The sequence below is a fragment of the Pungitius pungitius genome, chromosome 13 (assembly GCF_949316345.1).
Source record: "Pungitius pungitius chromosome 13, fPunPun2.1, whole genome shotgun sequence".
NCBI lineage: Eukaryota > Metazoa > Chordata > Actinopteri > Perciformes > Gasterosteidae > Pungitius > Pungitius pungitius.
This window is the reverse complement of record NC_084912.1, coordinates 15,179,011-15,195,189: the sequence shown is the minus strand read 5'-3', so window position 1 is coordinate 15,195,189 and position 16,179 is coordinate 15,179,011. Positions and strand designations below refer to the sequence as shown.

The 16,179-nt window shown below is 43.0% G+C and overlaps 3 protein-coding genes across 3 annotated transcripts in view; 1 reads left to right on the top strand and 2 right to left on the bottom strand.

The window, feature by feature from the left end:
• LOC119214173 (regulator of microtubule dynamics protein 2) overlaps positions 1-16,179 on the bottom strand; it is a 93,338-nt gene that overhangs the window by 29,904 nt on the left and 47,255 nt on the right. The gene's annotated exons all lie outside the window — the stretch shown is intronic.
• Positions 2,255-8,058, top strand: polr1b (RNA polymerase I subunit B). The gene is made up of 15 exons (XM_037466340.2): positions 2,255-2,501; positions 2,735-2,902; positions 3,043-3,189; positions 3,297-3,429; positions 3,545-3,681; positions 3,763-3,986; positions 4,081-4,252; positions 4,343-4,514; positions 4,752-5,033; positions 5,142-5,275; positions 5,368-5,538; positions 5,633-5,789; positions 5,875-6,071; positions 6,330-6,580; positions 6,778-8,058. Exons 1-15 carry the CDS (start codon positions 2,325-2,327, stop codon positions 7,658-7,660), a joined length of 3,405 nt encoding a protein of 1,134 aa, XP_037322237.2. The 5' UTR covers positions 2,255-2,324; the 3' UTR covers positions 7,661-8,058.
• Positions 11,505-13,224, bottom strand: nanp (N-acetylneuraminic acid phosphatase). Its single transcript, XM_037465767.2, has 2 exons — positions 13,028-13,224; positions 11,505-12,404 (listed from the first exon to the last, which is right to left on the bottom strand). The coding sequence occupies exons 1-2, from the start codon at positions 13,115-13,117 to the stop codon at positions 11,739-11,741; spliced, it is 756 nt and encodes a 251-aa protein (XP_037321664.2). The 5' UTR covers positions 13,118-13,224; the 3' UTR covers positions 11,505-11,738.

Sequence of the window (16,179 nt, the reverse complement as noted above, 5' to 3'; positions counted from 1 at the left end):
GTCGCTCGTTCTCCTCCTTTAACTTGGCAGCTTGCTCCTCGTATTCTGCAATAGTTGTTTCAAACAGCGCAAATATTTCTTCTTCACCATTTGATAGTCGCTGGTTGACTAAAGATCTCAACATTTGAACGTTAGACATTTTCCCACTAAAAAAAACTTGTTCTCCACTGATACTTTATCGACACAACACAGACACTCCGCTGTTTTTACAAACGGTCGGCGCCATTTAATTAACAGAGACACTTCCGTTTCCGCTGAAACATAGTTGGTAACCTTCAAAATAAAACTCTTTGAGCAAATACCATTCATTTATCTTTGTTACGGGCTTAAGGTTAGGGTCACTTTTCATATTTTTGGTTTAAAAGTTGTGGATAGTGCATGGGACAACACAAGCAATTGTTATCTAATATGTGTGTTTCTTTAGAAGACATAATTTACCGTTTGATAAGAGAACATGACCATAATCATTTTCTGCTACTGTGCTCCATCGGCAATGCAAAACGTAACATATTATTTGTATACACAAATAAACAGTTTGATATCACATTATTTACTCAGCTATTTTGAATTAATAACATATTTGAGATATTTGACATCTGTCTAGATAAGAATGAAGGTTTGAAGAAATAGTTTAAAAGTTCCACCAGTTCCTAATTATGTGAACAAGTAAATAACTGAGATTTTGGATTCATTGGATTAAATCAATGAGTCACTTTTCAAATATTAATCTTCGATGTTGGCGATGGCAGAGACATTTTTGGTCACTACGTCTCCACGGGGCAAAATGCAGCAGGCCATGTATCTGCCGTGACAAGGGTCACACTTGACCATCTAATTGGCTGGATTAAAGCAGGCTCTCATGATCTCAGCCACAAGATGAAATATCTCCTTCTCATTATTTCAAGGATATGCTCATCTTTACAATAAACAAGATTCCTGCCGTATTTTCTGTCTTAATCTATGTTTTTTAGTAGCTGTATTCTGGAACAATTGCCCCCAAAATGATCATGTTCGGATTGTGTTTTTGTTGGGTGGTTTTATCCAAACTCTTGCTTAAACATTTGTCTTCATCAATCACAATAATACTTGAATAGTCCATATTATTACTAGTGACAAGCCACGTCATGTAAACATTTATGCTTTATTTCCCCAAAATGTTGGACTGTTACTCCAATACAATACTTCTCAATATGAAGCAACATGAAACAAGACACATGTCTTTTAGACCATGAATGCAGCTTGTGGGTCAGAGAGGCTGATGTGATGCAAAAACAACCATGAAAAGATGTTCACCTGTGGTGTCTTGTGTGTTGATTTAATGGTGTTTCAAAATTTCGGTTTCAGTGAATTGAAGCATGAATTTCCATTTTTCTTGTCTATGTGTAATTATTGTTTTAATCGGTGCAATGGGAGGACTAGAGTCATTACGCTGTAGGACGCGTGATCAAATAACACACGCCACAGTGTTGTTTCTGTTGTAGACATTGAACTATTTATAATATAATTAGTAACAATAATTGAAAGGAAAACTTTATTTGTCATGTTGCATTTGCGTTCTGGAAAGGTCAAAGGCCACGTGCCGCTTAGTAGTGGGATTGCGCCTTTGAATAGATGCTGTGGTGCAGCCTGAGTAACACAGTGGGACCCAGCCTTTTTACACGTCTTTTTATTGGTAAAAAGTGAACACAGTGAATTGTTGAAATAACATTTAGTGCTATTACTAATTTTCGGTTAAAAAATAAACTGTCGGGGAAAAGTTAGGTAACATGAACTTATTTTAGAAAGAAAAACTAATATTTAACTTTACTTTAGTTTATATATAATAATGTTCAAAACAAAAAAGGTACAACTCATTTTAGAAAGAAAAAATAATATTTTACTTTAGTTTAGTTTAGTTCATGTATTAGAATGCTCAAAACGAAAAAGGTACGAGCCATTTGGGATGGGGCCAGAAACCAGAACCACTGGTGAAGGATGGTATTTGAACCAGGCAAATAAAATCTAGATCTTTTGGAGCTGTCTTTCACCATATGGCACCTATCTATTGTAATCTGTAGAATTATTCATCATCATAATATACCACTTGAATTTGATTAGCAGGCGGAATATGTGCCTTAAATGGATGCATTAAAAACCCATTGGAGAAGTAGACGTTGAAGTAGATCATGTAGACCACAGGGTGGCAGTATCTCAACAGAAAAAAAATAACAAACTCTAAAAAGCGTCCGTGAAGAAGAACAATACTTCCGGTGCTAGACGGATGTACTTCCTGTGTCTCCAAACACATGTGGTAAACAAGTGACTACTTACCCTGGTGTTCAAGCATGGACTCCTCACTTAAGTGGGAGAATTTGCCCACAGCTCCGAGTTTAAAGAATTTGACAGAGACTGGATTCGGTGTCCTGAAGGAGTCTCAACACGCTGCTGTTCAGGACTTGACCAAAGCTCACATCGAGTCGTTTGACCACGCGATCACTGAAGGGCTCAGCCGGGCTGTGCAGGTCAGTCCTGATTTGACTTATCAACCACATGTCTCCATATTCATTTAGAACTTCTTCTTTTAACTTTAATGTATTTACTTTAAAGTGAACGTCAATTTCTCTGTTTGTTTCGACTAATGTTTTTTTTAAAATGAATATATGTATATATATATATATATATATATATATGGAAGCTAGACATGTATCCCCTTCTACCCACACGCTTAATTTCGAATATTCACCTTTCCTTTAAGGCCATCCCTCCCTTCGAGTTCACCTTCAAGGAGGACCGGTTGACCATTACGTTTGTTGAGGCCGCCATCTACACCCCAATGGTCGCCAAAGGGAACATCTGCAAGGAGCTGAAGGTGTTTCCAGCAGAGTGCAGGGGGAGGAAATGTACATACAAAGGGAAGATGGTGGTAAGTCAGATGTGCGCAGACAAGCTATTGCTAAAAGACCAAAAGCAGACCTGCCATTTCTATGTCTCAACCGCATGCAAGTGTCAGGATTTCTTTTTTGTATTGGTTTTTAGTATTTGTTGCTTGCTGTATCATCTCAGGCAGATATCAGCTGGTCAGTCAACGGAGTCCCCAAAGGCATCATTAAACAGTCCATGGGTCAGGTGCCAATCATGGTCAAGTCCAAGCTGTGTAACCTGCACGGCTTGTCCCCCAAAGAGCTCGTAGAACACCATGAAGAGGCCGAGGTAAGACATGTATTTTTCATACGTACACATTTTCCAAATGAACAGAAAGTGAATTTCACTGATGTATATGAGTCCTCGTATACATATTCCCTTTATTATGTTGACAGGAAATGGGAGGCTATTTCATTGTGAATGGAAATGAGAAGGTTATCCGTATGCTGATCATGCCAAGGAGGAACTATCCCATTGCTATGTCGAGACCAAAGTGGAAGACCAGGGGCCAAGGATACACCCAGTATGGTAAATATAACCTTTGAGAATCGGTGCAAAAGCAGTTTAATGATCCACAGTCCGGGTTCAACTATAACAGCTGAATACCGTTTGAATGGATGTCACCATAAATACTTTCTCACAGGTATTTCCATGCACTGCGTGAAGGAAGAACACACAGCCATTAACATGAATCTACATTATTTGGAAAACGGGACTGTGATGCTGAACTTCATATACCAGAAAGAGCTTTTCTTCCTCCCACTCGGCTTTGCACTTAAGGTAACGATAGCTTTAGGGAGAAAAATAATAAATATAAGTGTGGCATATGACATGTTAATACACTTCTGTGATATCCTTTAGGCCCTGGTCGACTTTACAGATTTTCAAATATACCAGGAACTGATCAAGGGCCGCGAGGGTAATTCCTTCTATAAAAGCTGTGTGTCTGAGATGCTGCGTGTTGTCATGGAGGAGGGCTGCACCACCCGCAGCAAGGTGCTAAATTACCTGGGAGAGCGTTTCAGGGTTAAGATGAGCCTTCCTGAGTGGTACACAAATGAGCAGTGCGCCAAGTTCCTGATGGAGTACGTAGTAGTGTCTTCCTCAATAGCTTTACAGAAATAAGTGTTTTGTTTTTGTGGTACATTTAGTGAAATAATTGTATTCTGTTTTCACCAGTGAGTGCATCTGTATCCACCTAAAGTCAGACACGGAGAAGTTCTACCTGCTCTGTCTGATGTCCAGGAAACTTTTCACGTATGCCAAGCAGGAGTGTATGGAGGAGAACCCCGACAGCATCACGTTTCAGGAAGTGCTCACTCCGGGTCAACTCTATCTCATGTTTATGAAGGTGCAGTACTGAAAATGTTAACTTCACTGGCCTCCAGCAATGACCCCAGAAGGGAGTTAAGGATTTATCCCCCACAATTATTCCCAACAGGAGAGATTGACGGCCTGGTTGCTGTCTGTGAAGCTGTCCTTTGAAAAGAGAGGCAAAAAGATGAGGGGACCAGTTACCCCTGAGTTCATGATGAAGATGTTCAACATGTGCTCTGATATCACCAAACCCTTTGAATATCTGTTGGCCACAGGGAACCTCGCCTCCAAGACAGGTTCGTCTTATACATCATGCTGTATTAAAAGGTGACCTGGAACTAGAGACTGAGACAATAAACTCATGTCGACATTATTTAACTTACGCCTTTGTAGTGACTATTCAAAATGATAAAACGTTGAAGGCACTTGGGTTCACTTTCCAGAATGGGAAGTTGCAGTTTGAGGACTACATGTTGTGATATGAAATGTAGTCCATCTATTAAAATATAACCTGTTCTCCCCTCTGGACACAGGCCTTGGCATGATGCAGAACACGGGCCTTTGTGTTGTAGCCGACAAGCTCAACTTCATCCGGTACCTGTCCCACTTTCGCTGTGTGCACAGAGGGGCAGCGTTTGCCAAGATGAGGACCACTTCTGTCCGTAAGCTGCTGCCCGAGTCCTGGGGCTTCCTATGTCCCGTGCACACTCCAGATGGGGAGCCTTGTGGGCTCATGAACCACATGACCGCCATCTGTGAGATTGTGGCAGCGACCATGTCCACCACATCGCTGACTGCGTTGCTGTGTTCTCTCGGTTGGTCAACTATTCTAAATTAAGTCCATCATGTATAAATGCATAATATCTGAGCATGTCTGGTGCAAATTCTAAAGCACAGAGTTGTTTCTGACTTTTGTGCACTAGGTATTACTCCAGTGGATGCAACCCCTGGCCAAGCTTTTTCCGACTGCTACCCTGTGGTCCTGGACGGGATGGTTGTGGGCTGGGTAGAGGCTGAATTAGCCCAAGTTGTGGTTGACTCGCTGCGCAGGTTCAAGGTATGTCAACTGTGTGAGGTACACAAGTTAAACTGTCCGCACCGCCCACATGGTGTGTGCAGTGGGCTGATGTTTAAAACAAATACCCTCAGGTGCTACGAGAGAAGAGGATCCCTCCCTGGACGGAGATTGTTCTGGTTCCTAAAACAGGAAAGGCCAGCTTGTACCCAGGACTGTTCCTCTTCACAACCCCTTGCCGTATGGTGCGACCCGTACGCAACTTGGCTCTTGGCAAGCAAGAGTTGATTGGCACCTTTGAACAAGTATGGTTAAGTTACACATTTCAAGATGGTGTGGTAGTTGGATTCCGTTAATACCTGAAGCTCACACTTATTTTTTTAAAATATATTGTTGTAGCTGTACATCAATGTGGGCATCATGGAGGATGAGATCGAACCAGGGGTGACCACTCACCAGGAGCTCTTCCCTCACAGCATGCTCAGCGTGGTTGCTAGCTTCATCCCCTATTCTGACCACAACCAGAGTCCTAGGAACATGTACCAGTGTCAGATGAGTAAGTCGGGAGTTGAATAGGCAGATTAATTTAATACTTTTGTTTCCATTGTGAGGGACTTGATTGAAGATCTTCTTTTTTCCAGGTAAGCAGACTATGGGTTTCCCCCTGCACTCATTCATGGACCGCTCGGATAACAAGCTGTACCGCCTCCAGACCCCTCAGAGCCCATTGGTCAGGCCCTACATTTACGACCACTACAACCTGGACAACTACCCCAGCGGCACAAACGCCATTGTGGCCGTTATATCCTACACAGGCTACGACATGGAAGATGCCATGGTGAGTAAAACACCATAGTTGGGCACATTTAGTTGGCAACTGGCTCTAACAGAGGCAGTATTTTATCTTGTGTGTCTGGCTGGTTTGTTCTGTTGAATATAAACTGATTAGAATCATGTGGTCTATGGTCACTGTACCCTTGCAAAACACGTTTTTGGGCCATAACTTTGGAATAAATATGCTAGTTATGAAACACGCCCAATTGGATAAAATGATAGTGATATTTTGGACAGACGTGAATTTAAACTGTCTTATTAGATTGTGAACAAGTCATCGTGGGAGAGGGGCTTTGCCCATGGAAGTATCTACAAGACTGAGCTGGTTGACCTGGCAGAGAAAGTGAGGGGAGAGGACGGCGTGGTGTTTGGAACCAAGCCTGGGGACCCCAAAATAAATGGCAAACTGGATGCTGATGGACTTCCACACATCGGATCAACACTTGTGTACGGAGACCCGTTCTACAGCTACATCAACCTCAACACAGGCCAGAGCTCTATCGCGTTCTACAAGTAAGTGTCAAGGTCTTTTTTGCTTTCTTTTTTTTTCATCCTCTACACAGCGCACGGTTCTCCTCTTCAATTAACTATAATAAATATTATTCAAAACTAATTCTTCAATTAACTATAATAAATATTATTCTGCGTTCCTTAATTCTGCAGCTCAACTTTTCAAATTACAAACAACATGTGAATGTTTTTCTTTCTAGGAACCAGGAGACCTGCGTCGTGGACAACATAAAGATCTGCAGCAGTGACAGCGGCCTCGGCCGCCTTAAACGCGTCTGCATCACCATGCGAGTGCCACGAAACCCCACCATCGGGGACAAGTTCGCCAGTCGCCACGGCCAGAAGGGCATCCTGAGTCGCCTGTGGCCGGCCGAGGACATGCCCTTCACAGAGAGCGGCATGGCTCCTGACATCCTGTTCAACCCCCACGGCTTCCCCTCCCGCATGACCATCGGGATGCTGATCGAGAGCATGGCCGGCAAGTCGGGCGCCCTCCACGGCCTGAGCCACGACGCCACGCCCTTCACCTTCTCTGAGGAGAACCGTGCGCTCGAGTACTTCGGCAAAATGCTCCGGGCGGGAGGATACAACTACTACGGCACGGAGCGGCTCTACAGCGGAGTGAGCGGCCAGGAGCTCGAGGCCGACATCTTCATCGGGGTGGTCTACTACCAGCGGCTGCGTCACATGGTCTCCGACAAGTTCCAGGTGAGAACCACCGGAGCGAGGGACAAGCTGACCAACCAGCCAGTAGGAGGCAGGAACATTCAGGGAGGGATCCGTTTCGGAGAGATGGAGCGCGACGCCCTGCTGGCCCACGGCTCGTCTTTCCTGCTGCACGATCGCCTCTTCAACTGCTCCGACCGGTCGGTGACGCAGGTGTGCGTGGACTGTGGCAGCCTGCTCTCGCCTCTGCTGGAGAAACCCCCGCCCTACTGGTCGGCCCTGCGCCACCGTAAGATCGTGTGCGTGCTGTGCGGGAAAAGTGACTCTGTCGACTCGGTGTCAGTTCCTTACGTCTTCCGCTACTTTGTGGCTGAGCTGGCGGCAATGAACATCAAAGTCAAATTAGACATAAAGTGAATTTGGCAACAAAACCACACCAGTAGAGATACATGCTGTTGATGCTTATTTAAGGTGCTGTGTAGCATTTGGGTTATCTATCGGCAGGATACACCACAAGGTGCCTCCATTTTGGCGTCTGCTGCGCAGTAGGAAGTATTTTCTCCTACACGCTCGGCCCAGGAGGGAAGTTTAGATGCGCCAGCGTTCGGCTAGATGCCACCAAGTACTACACACTGCACTTTTTAAAGTTTCTACAATGTTTTATCCATACAGAAAGAATTAAAAAAAGGTTTCACTATAACCAGGTTCCTTAAGTTATCTTCTTTGTCAAGAGGTTAGCATCAAATTATGGACGGAATGTATTGAGCTTTTTGTACAGTCACCGTGAGTGTTGAATAAATAAGATTTTACAATAATTTCAGAATGTTTACTTAATTAAAACCACATTAAAATAAGAATCCCACTTTAGTTTTGTGGTGGAAGGAAGTGTTATCAGTTCAATCTTTTTACAATATTTAAATTGTATTATTTTATCAGATTGGTTGGTGATTTCTTCTAATCTGAAAAAGTACCCCTGGCATGGCAATGCTTTGACATTTTAGTTGAGACAGTAATACATCTGCATCCTTAAAATTGATCACTCTCAAATGTCACCCGTAAGGTAAGAAAGTACAGTACTTAATTTGTAAAAACTAGGGCCGGGACTTTAGCGCGTTAATTACGATTAATTAATTACAATGTGAATTAAGATTAATTAATTACACAAAAAATAACACATTAAACATTTTTTACGCATTTTTACACTTATTTTTTCCACCGCGGAACGTTTCTCACCGGATGAGTTTCGGAGGACCGATTATACTGGAGCACCAACTAGCGTTCATGACTTCAGACAACAACAAACCACAGTGAACATGAACGAAGAAGCTGACGAGACCGTGTCGGGTGGCCCCGTGAATGGGAAATCTTATAATAAACACACGGATGGAAGCGTCGATAAGAGCGTGGTTGTGTGCAAGCTGTGCAACAATGAATTCACATCGAGCCTCAAGTATCACCTCAACGCAAAACAATTAGCAGCTAGCGTGGACGTACAAGGACCCACACCCAACCCACACTGCACCAGATGACGGGTTTAAGGACCAGGGTAACGAAGTCCACGTCTGAAAAAATAACCAATGTTCTGAATGTACTTGAAAGTTTTGGTCTAAAAACATAGTTTACAGAAGGTCTACTTACCTATAGGCTACCTGAATTTCTGAAAGTACTATATTTCTAAATATGCTATTTCTACACTTGAATTGGTTGAACAAAAATGAAAATCCATTTGAAAAAAATTACTTCTCACTGTTCTCAGGTCAAATATTTATGCAATTAAAATGCGATTAATTTTGATTAATTAATTACAAAGCCTCTAATTAGATACATATTTTTAATCGAGTCCCGGCCCTAATAATATATATATATTATATTATATTTTGACCCTACATATTTTGACTTTTTTCACAATATTTTTTTTCCCATGACATGACTGGAATGATCTTAGATGGAGCAACCTACACGTCCCTGTCACTAATGCCAAATGCACCAAATTTCTGTACTTTAAACCTTATCTGGGTTCAACCCTCAAGGGACATGGTGGCTCTTCCTAAATCCTTTTTTAGTTTTGGGTAACTGACATTTATAAAAAATCCTAATGTGATATTGCCCCAGAGACGGATTGGTGCATCTTGGAGGATCAACCATGCTATTCATCCTTCCTGCATTGGTAAAGGCACAAGTGAGTTGAATTTGAATGTAACAGAGAATTGGAGGGTGGATGCACTAAAAAGGGTAAACAAATCTACACCCTGTGCCAGACTGTCAGTTTAAGGTTGTCCACAGGATGCCCTGAAGTAGACAAACATGTGATTGTCTTGAAAAATGCCCTCAGAGGCTGTAATAAGTTTCATGTCAGTGTGACCACTGAATGAGACACATGCTTCCTGCTCATCTTTACTGACTCATCCGGCCTTCTCTCCCGTCAAAAAGGTGAAACCCTATAGGCTATGTAGCATGGCTAATAAGTGATAAAAGCTTAATTAGCAATTAACATCAAATTTAGTCAATTCATCATCCAAAAGATTCTTCATCATTCTTGACAATGCCATCATAACCCAAGTGAACGCGCCTTGTGTTTCTGCATAACCCCCAGGGTTCACTTCTCTGAAACAACCAGTGGGGACAATGCCCCCACTACTACCTCCGCGGTAGTGCGCTCAAGACTTGGCAGGAGCGGGATTTGAACCCACTGGCGGTGCTTACAGAGGCTTTCGGCTCCTTCTTGCACCCCTACACTACCAGTCCTGGTCACATTTTGGCAACTTTGATTCTCCTACATAACCTTGAGTATGTGAGCTAAACCTCAAAACTCTTTTTAAATGCTATTTCCACATCTGGGCTTGAACCCACAACCTTCAAGTGCAGTGCAGGGGCTTATGTCAGCAGCTCTTCCAATGTGCTAATTCACCACACACTAACCAACCCTTTGTTTGTTGTATTTAACCTTGAGATTGCTACTCAAACCTGAAGTAAAGCCAAAGGCTCAAACCCAAGACTGGGCTCCTCAGCGCTTGTGCTGCACTACCTCACCATGGACAAATTACATTTTTGTTTCTCGTATTTAACCTTGAGACTGCTACTCAAACCTCTTTCAAACCAGAAGTGATGTCTGCATGAAGGGGCATGAACCCACAACCTCAGACAGCAGGTTGGAGCCGGCAGCCCTTCAGTTGTTCCCTTGTGCTATTCAAGCACATGCCTCATTGTGTCCGTTTCTCATATTAGACCTTGGGATTGTTTACTAAACCTCAAAGCTGTTTCAAAGTTTACAGTTTGAAGCCCTGACTGCAACCAAACCCTCCTTCTGAGAGAGCAGGTTTGAACTGAGGATCCTCCACACTTCAGCCTTCCTGCTATCTCCCTGCACTGTTCCACCACACACCTGTTGATGCTTTTGGATCCAACCTCAATTCTCATAGATTCTCAGGCTGGAATCCACAACCGTTCCATACCGTTATAATAGAATTGCAGGTCAAGTAAAGTCATATAATGGCATTTCTAATAAAGCCCTAGTTGATTTCACTACTTTTATGCTGTGATCCTTATTTCACTTTTTTCGACATGTGTGCTGATGCCCGCGTGTGAATTGAGAGGATCCATACCGACTCCCCTATGGAGCTCAACCAGTCTGAGGGTCCTCCTCAGCTGAGTGGAGAATAAATCCCGGAAGAAATAAACACGTTTGACACACGGCACCTTGAGGAGAGAGAATCAAATCGAAAATGTGGATCAGGAAGGTCAGCTTTGATTCCACTAGAGACACCAGAACTCACGATGATTCACAGTGTCACTGTTTTTTTAATTTAAAATTCGGGCCGGGACTTTAGCGCGTTAATTACGATTAATTAATTACACAAAAAATAACACATTAAACATTTTTTATGTACTTAAAAGTATTGGTCTACTTAAAAAAAACATAGTTTACAGAAGGTCTCCTTACCTATAGGCTACCTGAATTTCTGAAAGTACTATATTTCTAAATATGCTATTTCTACACTTGTCTGCTGGAATTGGTTGAACAAAAATAAAAATCCATGTGAAAAAAATTACTTCTCATTGTTATCAGGTCAAATATTTATGCAATTAAAATGCGATTAATTTTGATTAATTAATGACAAAGCCTTTTTTTAATCGAGTCCCGGCCCTAGTAAAAACTAATCAGTAAGTGATTAGTAAGGGAAAAAATACGTGGTGAAGATTAAATAAGAATTTGCTTTATTGTAATATATAATGTAGACACGAGCCACCATACACTGGAATAGAAAATTTAGGCCATATTTATTTGTAACTATAGTTGACGGAAAAATCCTTCTGAAATGTGAAGTAGAATAGAAATAATCAAATCACAAATATGAATCTAATACTATGATTTATAGAGGTAAGATTCCTAGCAGAACAAGTAAAAAAAGTACCCTATTTGAAAGTCTGATTATCACAACTATTGGTGAACATTTCCATGATGTTCCTGCTGGGACAGTCCTCCTCTTCAGTGGCTTCACACACCGCTTGATTCGGCTTCTATCAGTTGTTGCAAAATGTCTGGCAGGTCCAGCACAGTAGGGACGGTGTAGTCTGGTGTCACCGAACCATCTGGCAAAGCCGCTCCTGCACTGCTGATCCAGACTGTAGCCCGTACTTTGGCGTTAAAGCCCCCCTGAATATCCGTGTCCAGAGAGTCTCCCACTACGATACAGTCCTGGGCCTCCACCCCCAGCATGTTGAAACACAACGTAAAGATGGAGAGGAACGGCTTCTGTTCAGCATGTTCCCCCCCAACCACGATGGCATCGAAGAACTCGTCACATCCGACTGCCTCCACCTTCTCCCTCTGAGTCAGAGCCTCCCCGTTGGTCAGCAGCAGCAGCTTGTATCGGCCGCGCAGCGTTCTCAGGAGGTCGCGGATCTCAGCGGAAAGGCTGAGGAACTCCAGGCGGCTCCTTTTCCACAGGGAGTAGCACTGAGCAGCCAACGTGTGTGGGGGGGAACAGCTGCCCACAGCCTCCTGGATGCTCTCCTCCCAGTGAGCCACACGGACCTCATCGATGGACCTGCCAGCCGAGGGGTCGAAGCTCTCCTGGAAAAGCTTCTGCTTGAACGTGTCACAAATACTGCTGGCGGTGTCGTCGTCAACGCCCAGCGACGTCTTCAGAAGTTCCCTGGTCTGAAAGATTGAAATAGACGACCATTTAAAGGACATGGCACGCTTAACTTATGCAAATACACATGTCGTTTTAGAAGTTAACAGTCAGCGGTGGAAGAAGCCAGGTGGTCGAGACTATTCAGGTCGAGGGGGGCACCTATTTAGAGAAAGATTAAATTTAACCACGGGGCTTCTGGTTGGTTATTTTTCAAAGTAAACCAGGCAAAACGTATATGTCAGATACATTAAACCTCATCCAGGATTCACAACTTCCTTATAATTTCACTTCATGGATCATAGTATGAAAAAAAACTGCAATTAAGGTAAAAATGAGTCATTAAGCAGGATCTACTTTCATTCATAGTGCCATCATCTATCAGTAACACGGGTTAAAAATACCTATAATGCATTAACACAATGTATCCTGTTTAAAATTATTATTTACTGTCGGGCAGTTTAACGAGTAACAGAGCCACGTATTGACTACTTTTTATGAACAACTTAATTTTTAAAAGTCATTTTTTCAATCCGATAATGCATTGTGTGACTCTAAAATGAAGAGGAGTCTACAGTCTGAGGAAGCCCTCTCGGTTCTGTTGGCGTTACAGAGGCTTTGAACGCTACAGGAAGAATGAGGTCATCACCTTAGAGATCGCCATTCCTCCGGCCCGACTCGTCTCAATCAGCGTGTTGTCCAGATCGAACAGTATCGCCTTCACAGCTCGGCCGTCCATCGCCACGGCGCACTGTTTACCGTGTTTTACGCCGCTGATGCCACGCAGGACATCTCGACTCGAGCCCAAAGCGGAAGTAGCCGGACGAATTGCATGGTGGGAGTTGTAGTTTGGTTTATAAAAGTGCAGCGCTTGCGAGTTTCTTCCTCGAGGGGACGCAACTAAATCGAAAATACAAACTGTTGGCTTTTCTTTTGCCAGTATTCTCAATGAGCTGACACTTTGAGAAATGATTTCCGCTGCTTCATAAACCTCCATGAAAAACCACACGCATTTTCCACTATGGCCACGCTTTTATTTTTCTGACTGAACTGTAACAGAAGCCTGCTCATATGAAACTTCACAGGTTGTTTATAGACCGCAATGATCCGAATAAAAGAACTTATCAAACACTTTAGATTTCCTCTACATGACACTTGACCATGCATATGGCCAATTAAAACACATATTCCGTGAGACACACTCATACCTAAACATACCTAAATTCTTATGCAATCTTCCCTTTAACTTCTAAATGGCACTGTGCCAGAGGTTCACACGCAACAGTGTGCAGGGCCTGTTTTACTACCATCCCTGATCAGAAATCACAACAATTGTTTCTCACATTACTTAACAGCCTTCTAGTTGCAGCATGTGTGCTCTCGTCTATTAAAAAAAAAGTCCTGACCTATTTGTTACAATTACCCTAGTAAAAAAATAAATAAAAGGTGTGAGAAAACTAGACTGCTTATTACCCATGAGAACAATCCACATCCAGCGCTTTCATGCGAAGGAGGAACACGTTTGTCCAAATGACAGGCGTGCAGCAAATGAGCTCAAAACCTTTAATCCCCCTTAACCTTAAAAGGTAAGAGAAACATAAACAGTGGATGCGTGAAGAGTGAACTAATGCAAAGATGGAATTTCCCATCTGATGTAGGGATAGAGGGAGGGGACAACGACAAATGACTCCCCTACCAGGCTTCGAGTGATTATTCCATGAAAGTGCAAGCATCTGAGGGACGTGTGAGACCTGGTGTACTTGTCTGCTAGACGCCATTCCTCTTTTATCTGTGCGAGTGGCCGTGTTTGCACACGGTAACACGCCTCTCAACTGGGCACAAACTCTGTGCAAAGGCCGGTCGTTAGGGGTGTCATTCAAACACAGGCCAAACACCTAATAGCCTCCCGTTGAGGAGGAAGAAAACACTTGAGTGTATATATCAACCTCGTTTTTCCATGCGCTTGAAGACTTGAAGACACAATTTTGTTAAAATTTGCGGCATTCATGAGGGGCAGCAGTGTTTCTGATCTCTGACTTCCTCTTTGGGTGTGGGCATGTGGGTTGGTTTGCCTACAGGGGCCAGGTTTGATCCTCTTTCATAACTAATCCTAGCTTAGGCCTGGATAGGACAAGTGTAACTCAGAGGGACAGGTGAGTCTTTGGGACATCCGAGGAAGGAGCTTATTACCTGGGATTCAAAGGTTGCTAGCTGCTCCTGGGTCCTGGTGTATCAGGATTGAATTGCATTGCCTGTTACCCAAGACATGCAATATAGAAAGTGTGTAGGTCACCTATAAATCAACACAATATTTCCTTAAGGAGAAGTAACCAATCTGTGACACTTTAGACCAGGTAACACAAAAGTAATTATCTAATCTGTAAGATTTTGATCAAAATGCCTTGAATTGCTGCTGTGAAAGAAGGAAGAGTGATTATAACCGGATCTCAGCTGTCCTTTCTTTGTTAAGGTGATGCCATCCAGCCTGGCTTCTGATATGGAGATGAATCTCAACCACCCCCCCCTCCCCCCTCACACACACACACACACACACACACACACGTAGATGTGAGATTTTATCGAGGCCAACGGAATGTATGAACTACAGTCTAAATGTGCCTGATAGCGGTGGTAACACGGGGAGTCTGGAAACCTGCATGTACACACAAACAACACGATCCGTTGGACGAGGTTATGTAGGAGCCTCTCTGTGATCAAAGAGCGATACGCTTTTCCTCTTAGTTTTACTGTGAGTAAGAGGCCTCCAGTAAAATTCAAGGTTCTGTGTGAGGAAGCAAACACGTTCATGTGAATCTATTTGGGGTTGTTACAGAGATAAAGCCAAAAAACATGTGATTCAAAGCAAATAAATGTTGAATGTTAGTGATTCTATTGTTGATGGAAATTAATAAGTGTTTAAAAGTTGCTCTGCTGCCTATGACGTTGACCAGGGTTAAGAGGAGGTTTGTGTTCAACCTCATGACAGCATATCAAATGTTAAATCAAACATCACCAGGACACAGTCAAGTCCCAAAAGCTTTAAACACATAAATCCTCTACATCATCTGCGCTCATTAAGGCACAAGTGGCCCCCGACAGACAATCCAACACAAGGCAAAGAGGCCATTAAAGACACCTTTGAGCTGTCCTCATGGCAGCACAAGGCTCCTCGCTCATTGGGGGAAGGAACCAGTTGCAGATCAAAAATATACGACTTACAGTCAAAACAGTTGGACATTATTTTATATAAAACTAAAGTGTGGCTGTGCTCTTCATGAAAAGAGAGGACCTCCCATAGTCTGGCAGGCTTCCCTTGCATGGGCCCATGTCTGTGTGCCGACACACTCCAGTTCTCGTGACCAGCCCCTGAACCAGCGCAGCAGGGAGGTGGCCCAACTATGTGTGGTCAGTGGAGTATAGCCCTGAGAACCCAGACTCCGGAAGACCGTCAATTACCAGAGGAGACTGTAGAGTTGGGGACTTGAGACTTGAGTTTTTCTAGAAATAAAAAACTATTGTCAATTGGAAATTTAACTTCCAATTGAGCCAATACATTAACAATTTTCTGTTAACAATTGACAATCCCTATATAATAGCTACCTTCATTTCAACACAAGTTTCGGTTTCAGCAGGAACAACCTAACATGTAATCACGTAAAAACCAAACCTACAAAATGCTTTAGAATTGTGACTTTCACTAATCTCTTGGTCTGATTTCTGCCAGGTCACAGCAACTTAAAAAATATCTTAACGCAGTTTGTGATGCTTAGTCGGACTCCAAGTTTATCCATTGGTTCTGTA

Coding starts and splice junctions, on each gene's coding strand:
- polr1b (XM_037466340.2), top strand. CDS start 2,325: ATGGACTCCTCACTTAAGTGGGAGAATTTGCCCACAGCTCCGAGTTTA. Junction 3,682..3,762: donor CACTCGGCTTTGCACTTAAG/GTAACGATAGCT, acceptor GATATCCTTTAG/GCCCTGGTCGACTTTACAGA. Junction 5,034..5,141: donor TGCGTTGCTGTGTTCTCTCG/GTTGGTCAACTA, acceptor TTTGTGCACTAG/GTATTACTCCAGTGGATGCA.
- nanp (XM_037465767.2), bottom strand. CDS start 13,117: ATGGACGGCCGAGCTGTGAAGGCGATACTGTTCGATCTGGACAACACG. Junction 12,405..13,027: donor GAGGAATGGCGATCTCTAAG/GTGATGACCTCA, acceptor TCAATCTTTCAG/ACCAGGGAACTTCTGAAGAC.